The sequence below is a fragment of the Plectropomus leopardus genome, chromosome 3, assembly GCF_026936395.1.
Source record: "Plectropomus leopardus strain MGB_pleo_1.0 chromosome 3, ASM2693639v1, whole genome shotgun sequence".
NCBI classification, from domain to species: domain Eukaryota; kingdom Metazoa; phylum Chordata; class Actinopteri; order Perciformes; family Serranidae; genus Plectropomus; species Plectropomus leopardus.
Window position 1 is genome coordinate 18,894,295 of NC_142178.1, and position 21,211 is coordinate 18,915,505.

Sequence of the window (21,211 nt, forward strand, 5' to 3'; positions counted from 1 at the left end):
ACCTCTGCAGATAATTTAAAACCTCCTGAACAAAAAACACTGAAAGAATCTTAACCAGGAGTTCATGACTGACACACAGGAGAAGGTTCGGTGCGTTACAATCTGCAGTCCTCACCATTAGATGCCACTAAATCTTACACACTGTTGTGTAATGTTGAAGTCTTGTTAGTAAAAGGGCTAAAGCTTGAGAAATACTGGCTTTGTGCTTTAATCAGCCACACTCTGGAACTGGTGGATCCACAATATTTAATTAAGCCTTTTTCTAGCCATAAATCATCATATTAGTTGTCTAAAGCTCTGGGAGACTTCCTCAGAATACAAATATGGTGTGAATTGCCCCAGATCAATATCTGCTGCACATGAGCCATTTGTTTTAGGGTGGTGGTTTGTTTCCAAGTTACTTCTTCATGTTGATCTGATGATTCATTTCTGTGTTGCAATGACTGGTTAGTCTGCCCAGTCCATGTGATTTGTTGTTGTGTGTGTCACTCAGGGAAGAAACCTAACTGTTGGTCAGATGGGATGGTTCCCCTGCCAAAAAGTTCAGCCGTACATCTCTGTGAGTACAATCCACTGGCCAACATGAGCTCCAAAACAACACACACCCTCCACAAAAATGACATACTTTTCAAAATGTATTTTGATGTGTGTTTTTTGATAAGTTTTCAAATACTTTTTAAGAGATATCTGAGCACAAGAAAACAAACTTGACATGTTCCGTTAAGTTCAGTGGTTTGTGTCAGCTTACACCATTTGCTCAAACCAACATTAGCAGTAATGAGAACTGAAGAACAGTCACCACCAAGACCACAGACCTTTGCAAAGTCTTACACCTAACCTCTGTGTGATTTCACCTTTTTCCAGAGGCCGACCTCTGACCTGTCTGGCTTCAGCTGGTGAGTATCAGCAGCAACTATGTTTAATCAGTCGGTCACCAACCTCATAGCTTTATATCATATTGTATTGTACTGCGTTGTGACAGACACTGATTAACACATCAAAGGTGATGGAAAATAACATTATTTATAGCCCCCCCCCCTCCAGCAGATTTCTTTTGGGAAAAAATAAAACTATCATTGTGACACTGATTGGATCTATCACCTCACACCATTGAATGCAAAATATAAATTAACCTTTAGATATTAGTTGCCGGTCATGAAATTGCTGCTCTCATGAATAAATAAAACCAGCATGTAAAAACACAGGTGTTGTCCTCTAAGTCACCATGCAGGATCTAAATGATTTCCTTTGGTGTCACCTGGTGGTATCATCAAGTATGACATTGTGAAATGAAACAACACAAGATGCCCTCAGACTGCACCAATTTACACCCAGATTTTTCTGCAAACAAAAACTTACATCACCAGAGTAATTTGAAATGCGCAGCAGTCGTAAATAAAACCTGTTTTGTTGACAGCTTACTTGCCCCCCCCATTTGCATTTATAGCCATACAAAAACATTTAATACATGATTTACAACACACTATAACACAGTTGTAAGCAGATATATGTGTTAATGTCAAAACTATGATTCTTCCAACCCTAAGTGGAGGTTAGTGTATAAATAGATAATTAATGATGGATACAGCATTATACTGTAGTAATAATATGAAATATGCAATATAGCTCCTCGTCCTTACTTTCATGCACACAACCAACACGTGTTGAATTTTGCACTTTGCAGTCCTGCTTACACGGGCATATTAACATTTCTGTTTTATACTGATGTTCATTAATATGCTGTGTCCCTTTTAAATAAACATTTAATAAATAGTGGAAGGTATAGCTGCTGACAAATACTGTACATTAATAAACACTTGATATCCTCTCATCCGAGTACAGCTGCATTAGAGTTGATAAAGAAATGATAAAGAAATTTGCAAATATATTATTGTATATTGCTTATAAATTCTAAATAAGAGTACTTAAAATGTTCAAGCAACTCTAAAGCAACATGTTGTAACTTATTGAAACCCACACTTTTGCCTTGTGTTGTTTCAAAAGTATTTACAGTCTTGCTTTAAGCAAAGAGTCAGGTTCTGATTTTCACTGTGCTTGAAGGTTCGCGGGAAATATGGACAGAACGGCTGCCAAAAACCTGCTGATGTCCCGGTCTGATGGGACGTTCCTTGTGCGGCAGAAAGACGGAGGAGAGTTTGCTATCAGCATCAAGTAAGCCTTCGCAGATAACTCATTAAAGAGATTTATTTTTTTTAAGATTATTTTTTTTGGTTTTTAATGCCTTTAATGGACAGGACAGTTTAAGCGTGAAAGGGGGAGAGAGAGAGGGAGAGAGAGGGGGCGACATGCAGCAAAGGGTAGAGACTGGAATCAAACCAGCGGCCGCTGCGGCGAGGATACAACCTCTGTATATGGTGTGCCGCTCTATCCACTGACCCAACAGGCGCCTTAAAAGAGAATTTTTATCAGGAAAAATGTATAGTTTATTTTACTTTAAGTGTACATATTGAAGATGGCCTCCTACTAAACGCTTATTTGTTCATGTGCAGGTCAAAAGATACTAGATTGTTCTGTTAAAGCTGGGATAAATTTGGTTAAAATTAAAGGTTATTTAGATGTGGTTATATTCAGTATTATTGTATATAGCATGATATATTGTTTTAATATTTCAGTTTGAAGCAGGTCGTAGTCATTGAAATTCATTTGAAGCTGTTGCTGTGTATAACTATGATTGATTGACTGTCAGAAAATCTAGCAACTATTTTGATGACTGATTAATCATTTAATTCATTCAAATCAAACTCCACATGTAAGGGTACAAGATTGTTTGTTACAGACCTCAACAAAAATCACATCATCATTTTTTAAAATGAAAACAAAATGCAAAAATGACCATTTCTACTAATTTTCTGACTCACTCCACAATATCTGTCAAAAAACAGTGATAAGATTTTGTTTGCATATTGTGCAGCCCTACAGTCAATGACCAAACTCATGCTGGCTCAGATATGTTGAACGGCGAGCTTTGCTAAACTTTGATAAAGAGCTGGATTTCTCTGAGCTCAGATATCGCTTCGTCTCTGAAACAGGAAAACACGTCTTCTCTAACAAAGGACAAGTACATCATCCATAAAACCATGGTCATATGACACTGATCTTTGCAGAAGTGGAAAAGTCTGATTAAGCAAGACCGAGGTCAACTTTTAACCTCTTTATGAAAGTAACCTCTTCACTGAACTTTCCCATCAGTGTTATTAAAATGTTATTATAAAAACACTGATCGTCTTGTTTTACTGTTATCTGTTTCATCCATAGCACTCTGTCTGATTTTCCAGGTTCAACATGGACATCAGACACATTAAGATCACGTCCACTGACGGCCTGTACCGCATTAATGACAAGAAAGCGTTCAAGGGTTTAATTGTAAGTCAAGTTTCTTTGTTGCTACTGTATAAAAACTATGAGAAATATATGAGATAAAGCTCAAAGCCATTGTGTCCCTGTGTGCCGCCAACTTGCCAAACCTAACAAACTGAGTTTAACAAACATCTCTGACCGGAAAAAATACACTGAAACTGCCCTTTACGTTGCAAGTAACCTCGTTTCCTCAAGTCAGTCCACATCCAACATTTGTCTCGCATGTCCGTAACACTCTCCTTCTCCTGTTGTCGTTCTTCTTCTCTCGTTAGGAGATGATTCAGTTTTATCAGCAGAACTCTCTGAAGGAGTATTTCAAGGATGTGGACACCACGCTGTGTACGCCATACAAACAACCTGAGCAAAGCAACTCGCCAAACAACACGCCAAACACCACGCCGAATACCACACCAGGTACAGTACATCTCTGTCACTGCATACTCTTTATTATGATCTTTACTGAAGGAATACTTCAACATTTTTGGAAATGTGCTCATTCGCTTCTTACCGCTAAACACCGCTCAGTACAACTGAGGCTGCATGGAACTTAGTTGTGCAAGTATTTGGTCACAAACATAAAATGTATAAAATAATTCATGTAGCCCACATGAGGTTACCCATTGGTTTGTTGACTGCTGTTTTGAAGCCTTTAGTTCGGCATTTCACCATCTTGATTTTTTTGGAGCCAGAAGCGTCCAAATTTGGGTGAGAGGCTGGTGCTTTGCAGAAGCAGAGGTTAAATCTGAATGAGTCCAAGGACACTATCAGCAGACAGCCTGTCCGGCAAAGTGGCCCCATCCTTAATTATGAGTCACTTTAAGCCTTAATAAAAATGTAAATGGGTGAGTTTTATAAAAATTAACCCCCCAAACAGCTGTCATGAAAGAGGAGATCAGCTATAAAGACCAAAACCCTTTTATACCGAGCTGCATGTTTATTTCTGCTGTAAAGCTTGACATCAAACTTTCAGTTTATGTTTTTTAAAACTTTTAGTGAGATATCTATAATCCAGAAAAAATCATGATTATCCTGATCCCAGGAGCAGGGTGGATTCAGGGTGGATTTCAGTGACAAAATGATACAAAACTTTCAAATTGGTGAGATATATACACATTAATATGTATTTTACACTTGATTTGTTTACAGTGATAAAGAAGATAAAGTAGACATTAGGCTGCCTATTAAGCCCTTCAGAGAGGTGAATATAAAAAAATAAAGTATCTGCTCCCCATAAATAATCTCCAGATAGCTGTCAATATTTAACAAGAATGATTTAAAGTTACAATAAAGAAGATATCACTCTCTTTCTCTTTGGTGGCACCTATGGCAATAGGTGGCAAATGTAGTGTGTTTGTTAGAAAACTAAGTCCGGTGATTATTTTAAATCCAGCTCCTGATACTGCAAATGCACAGGCTTTCATCAGTGGGTCATTATTATTAAATGACCAACGTGTAACCTCATTTGGTGACAGTAACTTAATAGACATTCATTTACATGAAAATCTTTGAGAAAATTCCTTGAATTTTAACTTTAATTCGTGACTTTATCTTAAAGCTGTTTTAAACTACGGTCTTCTTTACAGAGCTGGCAGCCTACATTGTGATATGTAGTCCCAGTTAGAGCACTGATTATCCAGATTTGGTCATTTTAGTCATTTGTGTACCTGTTTGCGGGTGATCTAATCAGACTTGTGCAAAAGTGAGATGGACCAGCTTATCCTGGATAGCAAAACATGAGACTTCCAAAAAATGTATGAATTATACGTTTTTTGAACACAACCAGGGTGCTGGTGCTCGTGCACAGGGCAGGGGGCCGGCCATGGATGTTTAAAGAGAAAGGCTTTTGTGCATGTGCACGGCGTATTTGTCTGGGTGTTGAGTTCAAATATCAACAATCTTCAAATCAGAATCTCAAACTCCACCTTTAAAACCACACAGGTCCACCTCATGGTGGCGCTAGAGGAGAGGTCAGAGGTCAACAAAGTCAGCAGGATTCATCAGGCAACAAGAATGTCTTTATAAAAAATAATGGCAGTCCATGAAATAGTTGTTGAAACATATATTCAGTCTGGACTAAATCGGTCGACCAGCCAAACACGGACAGATGGACATTACTATTCATAGAGCTGCTCATAAAAAATCCTCCCACCAGCACCTGTAAAGCTGTCAAAACTGAAGCATAAAAATGACTAGTTGTGGGGTGAAGTGGGGTCATGAGGATTTTTGTCACCTATGAACAGACCCAGGCTCTCTATGAGACTGGTATCTCCTCACCAAACTCTCGGAAAGAAAATGAATATGCTAATTTCCTAAAATGACTTCTTTGGGACTTATCCATGTCGCTCCATTGGTCCTGTCTGACAGGAGGCAGCATGAGGAGTTTCGGCGTAGTGAGGGCCAGGTATGACTTCTCAGCCAGAGACCGCTCCGAGCTGTCGCTGCGGGAAGGAGACACCATCAAGATCCTCTCCAAGAAAGGTCACAGTGGCTGGTGGAAAGGAGAGGTGTACGGCCGGGTGAGGAATTTGGAAACGTTATTAAAAGAGCTACATTTACAGGTTTTAAGGCGTCTCGTCTAACCTGCTCTGCTCTTGTGTCTCCAGGTGGGGTTCTTTCCAGCCAACTATGTGGAGGAGGACTACTCTGACTACTGCTGACGTGGCTCCTGAGGAGATGTGTAGACCCATTTTTGGAGGTCTGTGCGATTGCATTAACCCATATGCACGAGTGTGGCTGTGTGCGTGTGAGAACGATGCTGTTACTTGTGATCCAATGACTGTCTAGTGATGTGAATAAAACTTTTGTCCAGCCGACCTGATGGATGTCTGGTTCATATCTGTAGAACTAACTGGGAGCAAATATCAAATATGCACCGGTATCCGCTTCTTAAATTTCTGTTTTCAAAAATATGTGCATTAGTCTGCTGCTCCACTCTTCTAGGAGGGATTTCCACAACATTTTGGAACCTGGCTGCAGGAATTTGCTCTAGAGCATCAGTGAGATTGTAACTGAGGCTGAGTGATGAGGCCTGGCTCATAGTTTCTGTTTTAATTCATCCCAAAGATGCTGGATGGGGCTGAGGTCGGGGCTCTGTAGTGCGGTCAAGCTCTTTCACGGCATATTGGGAAAATCATTTCAAGTCTCTTGCTCTCCAGAGCAAACAGTCTGGTGACTTAACCCCTTGAAACGTGGAAGAAATGTTTGTTTTTCCAAAAACATGGGGAGAAGACAGCAACTAAAGACAAGGCCCAAAAAATAGCAAAAAAAGGTTCAAAAGAAAATTGCTTGAAAATAAGCAATAGATAGATAGATATATTGTTTTTTATTACATTTGGCATTTGGTAATATTATTTCTAAAATGTTTTCTTATAATAAAACTAGTGGCATTATGAATATGGTTTTTGGGACATTTTGGATAAATTTCAAATACTTTTATTAAAGGTCTTCTCCAGACTGTTGCCCCAAAGTTGGGAGCATCCTTCTGTCTCTGGTGTCACTGTTCACAGCCTTCACTGACTGTGAGGCAGCTTCTCAGACCTGTCCTTGGAGGATCACTGGTCCTACATGTTTCAGCTCTCTTCCTGCTGCAGCTGATTGAAATGATCAGCTCGTTATGAGCTTCTGAAGCAGCTTGATAACAGACTGATCATGTCAATCAGCTGTTTTGCAGCAGAGATCTGAAACGTGCAGGACCAGTGATCCTCGGAGAGGTTTGAAAACACTGCTGTAAGTAAAGGAATCAATACCACAATACAAGTAGATCATTCAAACTTCAAAACTGGCTGGATTTCTTTCAAAAACATGGGATGAAATTGCCAGAAAATAACTCAAAATTTAGCAAAAAATGACAAGAATGTAAAACACAAAAGGTAGAAAACTAACAAAAACTAAAATATATAGGTAAAATAGTTAATAATACTTATAGTAATAATAATTATGAATATAGTTTTGTGGACATTTTCCTAGTTTTTTAGTTATCTTCCAATAATTTATCTATCCAGCTGTCTTTTATGAAAACACATTTTCAGGCCATATTCTCTTCCTAATTTCTTGCTATTTGTGAGACATTTCTTGCCAAGTTGCTCGACAGCCATGCTGTCAAAAACAAACAAAGACACAAAATTGGGTTTCAAATGATAAAATGCACAGCACAAGAAAACTGTCATTCCAGGTTTCAAATGTTTAACTAAAAGTAGCCATCAGCAGTTTTGTATACTGTATTATTATTATTATTAATACATTGACATGTATGCAGGACTGAAGTGTTGAAGCTGGTTGATGCGGAGCTTTTAACAGCTTTATATGCTGCCGGGCAGTTTGTAACGGTGTATTTGTTTTAAAAAACTAATCTTTTGCATGAAAAATCTTAACCTGTCAAGTCACGTGTATCAGCTGTCAGATACGTATAGTGGGGCATCAAGATTAAAATTTCCCTCTTTGAAATGTAGTGGAGTAGAAGAATAATTATAGTATCAAGTTTGTGCGGTAAATACGTGATTAATATATTTACTTACCACCACTGAGAACAAAAGTATAAAATCATGTGCTGACAGCGTTGTCAACATACTTCGACCCTTTAAATTTAATTCAGATGTTATTTCTGTGGTTTGGCAGAATTAACCCTTTGAAACTTGAGCGCATTGCCATGATTTCTTTCAAAACATTGGAAGAAACAAATGACCAACTTAAAAAATTACCCAGAAATTAGCAAGACATTAGAAAAAAAGTACAAGAAAATTACCTGGAAATTGGCATAATAATAATAATCAATATATTAAAAATATAGCTAAATATAGTTTATAGTTTTTTTTAAATATAGTTTTCTTTTTTAAAATAATTTTCTAAATCTACTAATTTCTTGAAATTTGCTTTTGGGAGTTTTTTTTTTCTTTTGTCTTTTCAAAAGACAAACAAATCAGAGTTCACAGATTTAAATACAAGTGAATTGCATCTGAATGTAGCACAAGAAAACCGTTCCAGGTTTCAAAGGGTTAAAACAAATGTTTTTGCACATTGGCAATCTTCTCCAAAACTAGAAAGCAAAGACTTACCTCATCCTGGACCAGTGGAAGACGTGAAAATAAAGTGAAATGTATGAACAGTTTTCAATTACCTGCTTGTACAGATAACATGGATGTAACTGACATTAACAGACCTTTCTTACAGCAGACATTTTGACATGTCAGATTAGTGTATTAAAATCTAAAATATAAATACGTAAGAGTAAACAATTAGCACAGTATATAAATATTTCAATATATAAAATAATTTATAATATGCTGAGTATGTAAAAATATAAACGTAAAAAACACAGTACTAGACAATTAGCACTAATATGTGACAATTTAAATGATAATATGGATAATGTGCTGGGTGTGTAAAATGTGTAAAATGTAAAACTGCGCCTAATGCTACAAAGCAATACATAAAACTAGTATGTAAGATAAAAATATAAAATTATAATAGCAGTATTCCACTTAAGAGGAGACCCTGGCATTCTCCATGCTGGCTAACTGGGAAATTTACTCTGCTTTTCCCACTACGACGAATCTAAATGTTGAGAAAAAAGTCCATTGAAGAAGTGTTACACATACAGGAGTTACTTCAGTCCCTTCCTGCATGAGTAAAAAAACACAACTAATGGACAACAATGACCAACACTCAGCCTTGTAGGTAGGTAAATATCTGCTTTAATTCCAAAATATCAAAACAATAACTGTAGAACAACAACATCTCTTTCACATAGTTTTGGGCAAAACTCATAAGATAAAACTAAGGGCAATGTAATTTCTGTTTTCTGCTCTGGAGATAGCACTCCTCTCTTTTGACTGTGTTGTGTGATCATGGTGGTTTTTCACGAGAGATCCCGTCTGTGTCTTAACGGGGATGAGGGTCATCTGTGTGGAGCTGGCCTGTGGTCCTGCTCTGGTCTACTGGTAGTACAGCTCCAGGTTCATCCCGTCGTGGATTTCATCTGCAGAGTTTGTGGTTAAGTTCAACAGATCAGGATAGTTTCTGAAGCCTGAGCAAAGAGGCGCACAAGTCTTGTTTCCACCTGAAGTTTAACACGGGATTATTGCCCAATGAAGCCAAAATCAAACTAGTTATATAGATATTCACCCCGTGTACAGTTGTCATGAATGTTGAAATTAGCTAAAGAGACCAAAACTGTTTTTGGTCCAGGCTGTAAACATGTTGATGGGCCAGAGTGCTCCAGGGATGACATGTTTCTGCAGAATGACCAGGACGTTAGCTCGCCCTGGCGCCCTCGTCAAAAAGCTTGTGGGATTTTTTTCAATGGATTTTTGATTATTCCAGGAAATAAACTCTGTGGTTGACAAAATTTACACGTTTTGTTCAGCATGATAATCTTCACAAATGAACTCCACTTTCAGGATTTTGGAAGCCGGAAGTACAAAGCTAATGGTAAGTTATTAAAGAACTACACCACAGCAGTGCTGCCACCACTCGGCTCGGAGGCTGTAAGGTTCGGCACGGTTCGATGTGACGATGTTCTGTAGTCTCATTTCTCCCCTTTCTTTTTTCCAGTATTTATTTACTGATGTATTTTATGTCTTTGTCTTAGGGACAATTTAACCAAATATTTCTGTAACATAAAGCATGACCTTTTTGGTCAAGTTAAAGTTGGAGGATCTACTTCAAATGTTGAAAAAAATTGAAAACTTTGTTCCTTTATCCTGTGACAGTAATGCAAGTGACATTCGGTAAATTATTTTTAAAAATAAGTTATTGAGATTTTACAATGCAACATTTGAAAAAAAAATCATATCCTACTTCCCATGTCTTAGAAATTTTCTGATAACAGAAAAAAGTCTGTAATAATGTCACTGACATAAATTTATATTAATGGCATTTCTATCTGATGCTTGTTAGTGACAGTGAGAGAACAGATGAAACGATTGTTTAAAGGATACAGTCTTCCAGAGATATGTGGTCCTTGAATATGGTATACCTGTGGGAACAGAGGAGGAACAGTTAGCTGCTAATAGTGGACAGTGACAGATACACTTTTTACAGTTAGTATTTCAAACAAACAACTTACCATTTCTTTAATACAATCTTGTCACATCGCGTTCCTGTCTGGGCAGCAATCAGCTTCTTTAGATCTCCGATTGTATCCCCAGAGCTGAAACATGGGGGTTAAGGAAGTAGCAACGTGGTAACTCAGGAAAAAAAAAAACAAACAAAACATATATATATATATATCTTAATATTAACACGATATGTAGGTAGTACTGAAGCCAATGTAACGAGCAAACAGCACTGGAGTGATAATTATCAACAACTTATTTCTTAAGCAACGTACAAGTCCTCCCCAAGGCTGTCAGAAATTTGAAAATATGACGATTCTGGTTATGACACATTGGTATAATTTTGTCGATTTCTTTCTTTTTTTTTTTTTAATAAACATGTCATTCAATCCTGCTAGAGGGATCTGGGGCTCAGTGCAAATCATTCATGATAATATCAGTATAATTGTTAATATGATAAAACAATCAACATCGTGATAATAGTAATATTTAAACTTGTTCACATAATGATGTCATATCGTTACACATGGCAGCACAAGCATGGCTGAGGGCAAGTTGGCTGCTGGTCACTGTTGTTCTTTACAAACGAAATAAATGACAGAAATTTTTTGTTTATTTTTCTAACGAATATCTAAAGGCAAACTGTTATGTTTATGCTGACATATAATGCTATAACAATGATCTTGTTGCAATTCGCTGCTGTCTGGCGCAAACCTCCAATCTCAAAAATTGCTATTTTTCAGGAATTAGAAAAAAACACATTTCATTGGTTGAAATGGTAAAACCCACTGATAGACGTAGAGGGGAACCAATAGAAATAATTTATGTAAAAGTGCAATGTGGAGATACCAGGTTGACAACCACAAAACTGTAAGTTCTTGTAATTAGTAGTACAAAAACATTGTTTATATTTTTCAGTAATTCGTCATATCATCAAGAATATCTTACTGCAAAAATACCCTTAAATATAGTGATATTATTTGGGGTCATAGTGTCCACCCTTAGTTCAGAGAATGTTCAAAATAAATGCTAAATAAAACCATTTAAAGTTGTATGTCCCTCACCTAAGCTGAAAAAAATAACAACTCCTTCCCAGTGCTTATAAATTATTTGACATACCTCCCCCGTTTTGCAACACCCTCTCCCTTCGCATAAATAACGAACAGTCCCTTGTGCACGACACTGTAAACTCTACTTTTACAGTAACGTACGTGGGCCCAAGTGTTACACATGTGTCAGGACGCATTATGAGGGTTATTTCCACAGTTTCAGTGAAGGATACTTGCACTTGACGCGGACTTTCTTGCCCAGACGATCATTGCAGACCACCTCGATCATCTTCAGCTCCTGTCAGCACAAGACAACATATCAGAGGTAGCACGACGTGTGTGTGTGGAATCGCTCTAAACCGTGATCCACACAGCTCAGGGCGTTGATACTAGTACATTACAGCTAGTTGAGAGCTAATGTGGATTATTCAGTGTGCCACACAGCAGAAACAGAGCTTTTGAATCAGTTAAAATCACACATGTTGCTTTGTTGGCTAACAGCTAGCTAGCACTCACAACGCCGCTACATACATTATTGTAGAGACCGATAATGTTACAAAGCACACGCGTAAACCAACATCCCCTCTTGAAAATACCGAGCTTTAAATTCCATCTACAATAACTGGGAGTTTAATGTGACATCCATACCTGGGACTTGACGACAGAATAACGAATATTTTCAGTAATATTTTCTGGAAGGCTCTGCGTCCTGCTGATGCTGCTTGTGTTATTAGCGTCTCGACCAATCAGATGCGAGCAGCGGTGATTGACAGTCCGAATCAGCCTATCACAGGACAGTCCGAGGCGGAACCTGATTCTGAAAACAACGCGTGCCGTAAACACCGTGCTATCTGTCGCGGTTTGCCTAAGCTGCAGCCAGACCTGTCACACGGTAGCTTCATTGAAATTAAATTTGTGAAACGCTGCAGCAGAACAAAATAATGGCAGACGAGGAGAAGTTACCGCCGGGGTGGGAGAAAAGAATGAGCCGCAATTCAGGTAAATAAACAAAACCCCAAGAGCAGACTGACACTAACGTTAGCTACCTAGCTAGATGGTGAAATGTAAGTAAACTTAGCTCAGCAGCTAGCAGCCCAGCATCGTGGATTACTCTCGAAATGAGGGCGGTAGAGGCCTAACTTTAATGGAGAAATGCTAAAATTAGTGATGGTAGCTCGGTGTTGATGGTGTGTTTTGTTAAATGCGATTAATAGCTGTTATTATGTTTATTATTAGATGATCGCGCGCCAGAGCTGATCTGCTGAAGGGCCCTGCCTGACGTCATTCTGCTCCAGAGCCTCACGTGCAGCCTCAGCAGGATTTTACTAATTTATTATTTAGTTAAAACACAGATCTTTTTAAGTTTACTTTTCTTCCACTCAACTATGGCCTATAAGTCGCAGCACAGCAGTAGTGGGAGAAGTATTTAGATCATTTAGGTCAAAGCACTAATACCACACTGTGGAAAAAAAAAAGCCACTGCGAGTAAAAGTCCTGCATTAAAACCTTAGGGGTTTTTTTTATTTTTAGTTATGCAGAATTTAAACAATGGTGACTTTACAGCTACAAAACAAACAAACAAAACAACACACACAGAAGGATAGAAAAGGGAAATAAGCTGACACACTTCATTCTGCAGAAAAATGTTCCCTGTCAGTGTTTTACTGTTATTTTTTGATATTGCATGACAGTATGGGCTCAAGCATCACCATCTACAATCAGGCACCTCGCATCATTATATAATCAGGCAATAATGGACAAAAAGCCTGTCAGATGGCATCACTGTCAAATATTAGAACAATAAAGCCTTCTCAGCTTTGACAGCTTTATTTTTTTTTTAAAATAGTTTTCAAATGCATTCACAGTCTAGCTCTAGATCATTCCAGAGTTATCCAAAAACAAGACAGTAACAGAGAAACTAGGAGTAGCGTGAATGGCAGTTGTGAAATGACATATTGTAAATCTAAATTTGGCTTAATTTCAGCTTTTTCTATAAAGGGCTGTCAACTCTGCAGCACATTACCAACTGAAACGAAAGACAATAGCTAAACACTCTTATGCAACACATCAGTTTTATACTCTTTATAGGAACTATGTTAAATTGCATCATCCCTATCAAATCGAAATAAGTTCAATTTAAATCTGTTTGTAGAAATTGTTTGTAATCTTCATAACTATGTTTTCATTACTTTGAAGTCACTTGAAAATAAGTTTTGTTTTTGTTACCTTAGACTGAGCCATTTATATATACCATATCTACATACAGAGCAGGTTTGCCATGTTGTTCTACAGTAGTCCAGTACGGACACCTTAAACTCTGTCTCTAGTTAGAGCAGTTTGTGTTTTTGTGTAGACCACCATAGTTCTGCACACTTGGCACATGTAAATGCTTCAGTTGTGCAGCCTCATAGCTAAATGCCACTATAAATACTCCACCATTGAACCTGAAGAAGTAGGGTAGATGTTTAAAGTTGCATAAAATGGAAATTGTCAAGTAAAGTAAAAATACCTCAAATTTGTACTTGAACAAATATACTTAGTTCCATTCCACCTCACAATGTGGCCTATCTCTAAAGATCCTTATCAATACCTTCAAACTGCTAAAAAGCTTTAAATGATGGTGTCTAATGTGCGAGGTTTGGCTCGTACATTCACATTAGCATATGTGGCCCAAGTTTTTTTGCTCTTAATGTGACACAGATCAGATTTTTTTCTCAGAGTAGAAATCCATTTTGTTCCACTCTGATCTGCTAAAGGAGAGTAAATTTTGGACTTTAGTTTGGTTCTGATACCTCAACTCAAGCTCCGCCAAATACCAACCCTCTCCTCTCCCCGTATTTAAATTCTGTACATCTCACCATGTAAAACTTAGTGGAATCACTTTTTATGTCGAGCTCTTATGAGGCCAGAGATTGCTGCTGTGCCCTAATATTGAGTTGGCTGCTCACTGTGACTAAATTAATTCAAATGATTGCAGAAATCGTGCTGTTTTAATGACTTTGCTCTCTTTGCCCTCCAGGCAAAGTATACTACTTCAACCACAAAACCAATAGCAGCCAGTGGGAGCGTCCGGTGGGAGATGGCCGCGGAGAGCCAGACAAGGTTATTATGTTAAATATTTTAAATGTTTTATTTATTTATTCATTTTCATTACAACTCTAAACTCTTATAAGAATCAGAATCCATTGTATTGCCAAGTAGGTTTTCACATCTAAGGAATTTGCTTTGGTGTTTTGTTGCACAAAATAAATAATAATGTGATTACATGGACGTGAATAACCCAGTTATGAGGTTTGTCCTTGTCATGATCATATTCAGTATACAGTTCCTACATTAATACGGAGATTTTTACATCCTGGTTACTCTAGCTAGCATATTTGGGTTTCTCATAAACAGAATATGGTGTTTACATGCTCAAACACATACACAGGATACTCCAAAAACCTTATCAGAGATGGGTTATTCGTGTCCACGTAAATGCACTCATGGTGAGAAAAACAAAAACTTAAAAAAAGAAAAAAAAATGGTGTTGCAAAGGTCAAGAAACATAACTACAGAGTAGAATAAAATTATAACAGTATCTGAAAAATACTATAAGATATGTACAGTATATCTGAGTTAAAATAAAAGAGATTTGTAGTTTTGAGGGTCAAAGTAGGAAGTGTAAAAAGAGCATTTACAGAACATAACAACAACATATTTTTAATTTTTTAATGATGTGATGATTAAAACTGGTAATGGGTGGACGGGGCCTTTATAAAGCTCTGGGAAAAGAAGGAACAGTGACATTGGGCGGTTTTCAGAAATAATAGCAGCCGGTTTAATGTGCTGAGTCAAATTACCACAACACTGCTGATTTTACACTGTGGTTTCAGTCCTTTATTTAACTTTACTGTAACAGAAGTGTATTTAATAGTTTAACATATTAGTCTACAGTAGGAGAAGATCTCAAAATACAGACAAATATATTGTGCATCACAATATAGCCGAAAATATTGTAGTGTTATTTATAGGCCATAGAGCCCAGCCCTGTGTGAAGCCTGTGTTACTGACAGCCTGTGGCATTAATGACGAGTACTAATGTTGTTGGCACACACTGTGATGATCACATCTTTTTCATAATCTTTCACCCCTCATATTATCAGAAACCCTCGGCTCACGTGTTTAAACGCAGAAAAAGTGAAAGTATTTAAAATGGCACGTGGATATCCAGGACTTCTTGTTATTTGTAGAATTTGTCTTTACATGTGATCAAACAGGCTGTCAGGACTCGGATCTTAAAAATAAACGTGTTATTGGAATTTGTCTGAAAAATGTTAAGATTTCAGTTTTAATGAATTTTCAGTTTCATTTTCTGAAAACTCAGCTTCGTGACTGTTCATGTTTTCAGTACAGTATTAAACACGGCACATCCTCCCCGACGTAAACAGAAGCTTCTCTTACTTGTACATGAATACAGTGAGATAAAATGATGCAGTCACTTTTTGGCCTTGTATGGTTGTGTTATTGTTGTTGTCGTTGATGTTTTTGTTTTTTTTTTTAACAAAAGTCCGTCACTTCACATTGCTGGTTGTCTGTTTTCTTAATTTAGTAAACATTTGTCAGTTTGCTGCCTGTTTGTGTACTTGACATTGCTACATCATCTTATTTCAATTTTTCAGAGCTGAAGGTGCAAATTCACAATGACAATAAATAGAAATACCTCTAAATGTACTGAGCACAGTGAGATACTGGGTAAGATGAGACCCTAAATTCAGTCTTTTTTTTCCTGTGCTGTTATCTGCCTGAATGTTCAGTATACCGTACAGCCAATGTACAGAATGGTAACCATGGCAACAAGCATCATGCAAAGCAATGAGTCTGTAAATGCAGAAACAGGGAGTGATCGACTGTAAGAACCTTTTTGATTTTGTTTTTTGACGATATCTGATATGCAGTTATATAAAACAACTGTTTTGGCCAATAAACAATAAAAGTATATCCTTTTTTTCCCACCGAATTCAAATGACCATCAAGTCTCTTCTGTAGTGGAATTAAAATGCATACTCTCATTGTGATGACCCGCCAGCAGATGGAGACATAAACTGATTTTCAGTGTATGTAATAATCATTCGTTGTGCAAAATAAGAAGAATATTTCAACTTAGGGTTGATGTTTTTTATGTGTTCACTCTGTCAATTAAAAAATATAATATTATGCATCATTATTTTACTGTATAGGGGAATCTGTGAGGTTTAAGGGGTTAACAACTTTACTTTTACAACTGGAGTAAGAATCTCAAAATGATTCATTAATAATTTATTGACTTTCCAGTGAGGCATAAAGTTTAAAGTTGTGTTAGTAAACCATAAAGAATAACGTTTTTGACTTGAATAAAATAAATAATAGAAACCCCAAATTTTATTTTAATAATTTATCAACAATGATAACGCATTACTTACAAATTATATGTTTTGAACATTATATGTTTTATTAGACAGCAGTCTGGCTTATGTTAAATATATATATGTATATATATATATATATATATATATATATATATATATATATATATATATATATATATATATATATATATATATATATATATATATATATATATATATATATATATATATATATATATATGTGTATATGTATATATGTTGTTGGTGTTGTTTTGTACTGTTCTGCTATTTCTTGTTGGTTTGCGTGACTTGTGTTCAGTCTTGGGTGTTCCTGTTTCTGTCTTTATAATGTCTTGCTGCCATTGTTATGTGAATTTTATCATTTGCCAGCTGGCAGACACTGGCACATGTACAGAAATGTTGATTAATGTGTGTTCTTATAAAACAAATTGAAATGAAATAGACAAGTCTCATTGATTCTGATCCGTTTGTTTCTGCACTCACTCAGGTACGCTGCTCTCACCTGCTCGTGAAACATAATCAGTCACGTCGTCCATCTTCTTGGCGGGAACAGATTATCACACGAACTAAAGACGAGGCCCTGGAGCTCATTCAGAGTACGTAAGGCATCAGGGAGGGAGGGGACGTGGTGCGATCAGGTCAGATCAGCATCTTTAGTTTGTTCCTAATTTCTCTGTTCTGTGCAGAGTACATAGAAGAGATCAAGTCTGGAGAGGACAAGTTTGAGTCTCTGGCTTCACAGTTCAGCGACTGCAGCTCAGCTAAGAACGGTGGCGATCTGGGATTATTTGGCAGAGGTACACACTCACACACATACACAAACTCACATAACTTCCTATTCATGAAAACCCAAACACAGGAGTTGTACACATGTGCCATAGGTTACTAAATATGTGTGTGTGTTAATATGTTGTTGTTGTTATTAATTGAGTTACCATGATAACGCAGATAAACACTGTTGCATAAGAAATGGAAATGCCAAACATGTCGTGTGCTAATTTGAAGCTAGGGAGGGAAGCTGGAAATGATTTAGTGTGTTGACTAATGTTGGTTTTGTTATTTTCATGGCACTTGTAGTTATTAACATAAGCAAAGAATTAAGAACAAAAATATGCAAATATGCAGTATCATGAGGTTCATGAGCATTCTGTAAAGGTCAGAGCTTTCTGTGCATGCACAGAGTTTCAGTGTTGATCAGTTCCTATTTGTTTTTCTTTTATTGCGTTGTCATTTCTGGCAGCGTTGCTCTTATTTCCCAGCACTGTGCTGGCAAGCTCCCAACTTAACAGTCATTACTGCCATGCCCATGTGACACAGCCACAGATGAAAGTGAAAGCTTATAAACTATAGTAAATGAATAATTAGAATCAATTTTAGTCTTTGTATAGTGCGACTGTAAGTATGGTGAAAGATAATAATGATAAAATAACTAGAGTTATCACTGCGCGGCTGTATGCCTCCACCAACTCGTCAAGTTGCAGCTTAAGTTTACATCCACGTCTGTGCAGACTCTCGTACCCACGACAGACGACATTTTTCAATAAGAAATGTTGCTGCAAAGAAGTTACACATCATACAGGGTTCCCATGGTCATAGATAAAACCTGGAAAATTCCCTATTTCCCAAGCACATTTTCCAGGCCTGGAGAAGTCATAGAATTAGAAAAAAAAAATTATTGAAAATTTTGTAAAAGTCATGGAATTTTGTAGTGTGTGTAATGAAAATTTCATTAATAACCTTCATCGTAAAGTAACGTAAAAATTAATTTATTTTCTGGAGCTGACGGTGCAACGTAGCTTTAATATGTGTCGATGTGTGACAGCTTGTTCGCCATCATCATCATCATGTATGTTTCTTGTTTTTTCCTGCGATATGTCTCTTTTCATGTGTGGACTCCAGCTGAAATTATGTCTAAAAAGACTGATTCTGATAATTTTAAAAATGCTAAGCAAGTGTGGCAGGAAAAAAAAAATACTACAAGTCCTTGAGAACTCATGGAAAAGTTTTGAAATTTTGTTTGTGAAAAAATGTGGGAACCCTGATTCGAGCACGTGGAAGCTTCACACACACTTTCAGCCCAGCGACACAGAAGTTACAATCACGAATGTTAGTGTCACCATTTCAGTAACTGACCAAATGTCTCCCCTTCTGTGATACAAAATAATGGCCATCATTATATTCTGCAGAAACAAAGTGTTTCTGCAGAATATAATGATGTCACAGTGAGTTTGACCTTTGACCTTTTTGGATCTGAAACGTCATCATCTCACTCTGTTAGACATTTGTGCGAAATTTTGTAATAATTAGCGCATGGATTCTTGAGTTACAGACAAAAACATGTTTTGTGAGTCACAGCGAACTTTAACCACCAAATTTTCATCAGTTAAAGTGAAAGTTTGTTAATTAATTCATCCAAGAGAGAGTTTGTGCCAAATTTTAGGATATTATAAGAGGAGCTGTAAATATTGATACTTTTAAATGTAAACTAATAATCTTTTTAGTCTGGATTTTATGTAGTGTCTTAGTATCAAAATGTTATGGTTTTTACGTATTGTTTATTATTATTGCACGTTTTGTTTTTTAAGATCTGTTTTTGCTTTTTTCATAAGTAGTTCTTGTTTTTGTTTTCTCAATCAAACCATAAAGCACTTTGAATTTGCATTCGAAGTGTTTGAAAGATGCTGTATGAATAAAATTTGTTTGATTGCTTCTAGACCTTCTTGTGATTTATATCACAAATGATGAGGTCACAGTGGCCTCAGTCAGTGGAGTACAAGTGTACGTTTGTGCCACATTAGAAGAAAATCCCTCAGTGGGTTTAATGGGGCATCAGGTTCACGAGAATGGGACAAACAACATAAAAAAAAGATTTAAAAAAAAAAGAAAACATGGGACATGCAGGTCACAGATGATAATGAACAACATTTTCTATGTGCGAGTGGTTATTTGAATGTGGATAATCGTGTTATTAGTTTAATGTACAACATTTGTGTTTATGTTTTAGGTCAAATGCAGAAGCCTTTTGAAGATGCCTCCTTTGCTCTCAAAGTGGGAGACATGAGCGGTCCTGTTTTTACTGACTCTGGAGTCCACATCATCCTTCGTACTGGTTGAAAGGAAGAAGCCACACACTGTACTCTCCGCTTATGTCTTCACTCACACACACATACACACACACACACACACACACACACACACACACACACACACACACACACACACACACACACACACACACACACACATGCATACACAGTCCAACCCAACCAGACCTGAATTTATTTTAATGACACGCAGCACCCAATAAACAAAGCTTATGAGCTGAATTGCGTTATTTTAAGTGGGATCATTTTATTCCAAGCACTATTTAACGTGTATGAATACTGAAATCACACTGAACATTAAAGAGTATTGCAGATTTTTCCTGTTAGACCTCAAGCTTTTATTAACCGTGGCGATGCCATCACGTAGAAACATGAGTGCCTGTGAATCTGTTGGAGTGGAAACAGTTTCACACGAAGAGCAAAGTTTGAGAATGCGTCTATAAAAGCTTGTTTTTGTATGTGCATGTCTTCAGAAGGACCATTTACTGTATGTTTCCCTGCAACCTTTATCATTTCTGCTGTATGTGTGCCAAAGCAGATACTCCATCTGGTTTTGGAAAATGGAAGTTTAAAAGGCTTTTCAAACAATTACTGACAGCTAAAGTTAAAGAAAGCACCGCTGTTCTGAGTTCTCTGTGTTTAGCTCTGATTTCATGGGATGGTCGTTTGCAGATATCCAGTAACATAGAATCATTTGTTTTCATAATACACTTTATAAAGTGCATGTTTCCCTTTCCATAGGATATGCAAAGATGGCACGGATAAAAAACTTCCAGGTTTTAACAATCAGCTCTGCAGCTTTTAAAAGCATCAAAGTTCAGATGAACTATTACACTGTTGTGTGATCTGAGTTTTTCTTTCGTCAATAAAAATCTCCTTTTTTTTTGTAACTCTGTTGTTTTGGGTCTTGTTTCGAACAGAATGAATTGATGGGCGGAGTCATTGTGTGAAATGGTTCTGTTAAGTTGTGCAGCTCAAAGTGCTTCATGTGTAAATACACAGATGCAACAACCTAAAATCAGCAAGTGTATTCTGGTCAGAAGAATAATGGTACAAAAAATCCTCCAGATGTTTCAAAATAATATTCAAGTCATAATTTCCAAACTCAACTATGCATTTTTTGAAACCAGTGATTTCTGATGTTAGCATTTTTCTTTTGATTCATTATTGTAAGCGTGTTTTTCCTCTGTGTTGTTTTTATATCCCACAAATTCACCTCA

General features: G+C 37.0%; 3 protein-coding genes across 10 annotated transcripts in view; 2 read left to right on the forward strand and 1 right to left on the reverse strand.

Moving 5' to 3' along the window:
* The window catches only part of vav1 (vav guanine nucleotide exchange factor 1), a 39,926-nt gene extending 33,735 nt beyond the window's left edge, over window positions 1-6,191 (forward strand). For all 8 annotated transcript variants that reach the window (XM_042484582.2, XM_088075815.1, XM_088075818.1 and 5 more), the window contains 7 exons: window positions 494-559; window positions 865-896; window positions 2,062-2,172; window positions 3,297-3,384; window positions 3,651-3,792; window positions 5,743-5,894; window positions 5,982-6,191. In XM_042484582.2, the coding sequence (XP_042340516.1) occupies window positions 494-559; window positions 865-896; window positions 2,062-2,172; window positions 3,297-3,384; window positions 3,651-3,792; window positions 5,743-5,894; window positions 5,982-6,035 (645 nt within the window). In that variant the 3' untranslated portion in view covers window positions 6,036-6,191. The remainder of the gene's footprint in view (window positions 1-493; window positions 560-864; window positions 897-2,061; window positions 2,173-3,296; window positions 3,385-3,650; window positions 3,793-5,742; window positions 5,895-5,981) is intronic.
* A 2,854-nt stretch (window positions 6,192-9,045) lies between these two features.
* ubl5 (ubiquitin like protein 5) lies at window positions 9,046-12,258 on the reverse strand. The gene is made up of 5 exons (XM_088075822.1): window positions 12,128-12,258; window positions 11,713-11,777; window positions 10,442-10,525; window positions 10,314-10,351; window positions 9,046-9,352 (listed from the first exon to the last, which is right to left on the reverse strand). Exons 2-5 carry the CDS (start codon window positions 11,766-11,768, stop codon window positions 9,309-9,311), a joined length of 222 nt encoding a protein of 73 aa, XP_087931948.1. The 5' UTR covers window positions 11,769-11,777; window positions 12,128-12,258; the 3' UTR covers window positions 9,046-9,308.
* Window positions 12,259-12,318: 60 nt separating this feature from the next.
* pin1 (peptidylprolyl cis/trans isomerase, NIMA-interacting 1) lies at window positions 12,319-20,881 on the forward strand. Its single transcript, XM_042484601.2, has 5 exons — window positions 12,319-12,478; window positions 14,499-14,581; window positions 17,375-17,483; window positions 17,574-17,684; window positions 19,892-20,881. The coding sequence occupies exons 1-5, from the start codon at window positions 12,421-12,423 to the stop codon at window positions 19,999-20,001; spliced, it is 471 nt and encodes a 156-aa protein (XP_042340535.1). The 5' UTR covers window positions 12,319-12,420; the 3' UTR covers window positions 20,002-20,881.
* Window positions 20,882-21,211: the final 330 nt, after the last annotated feature.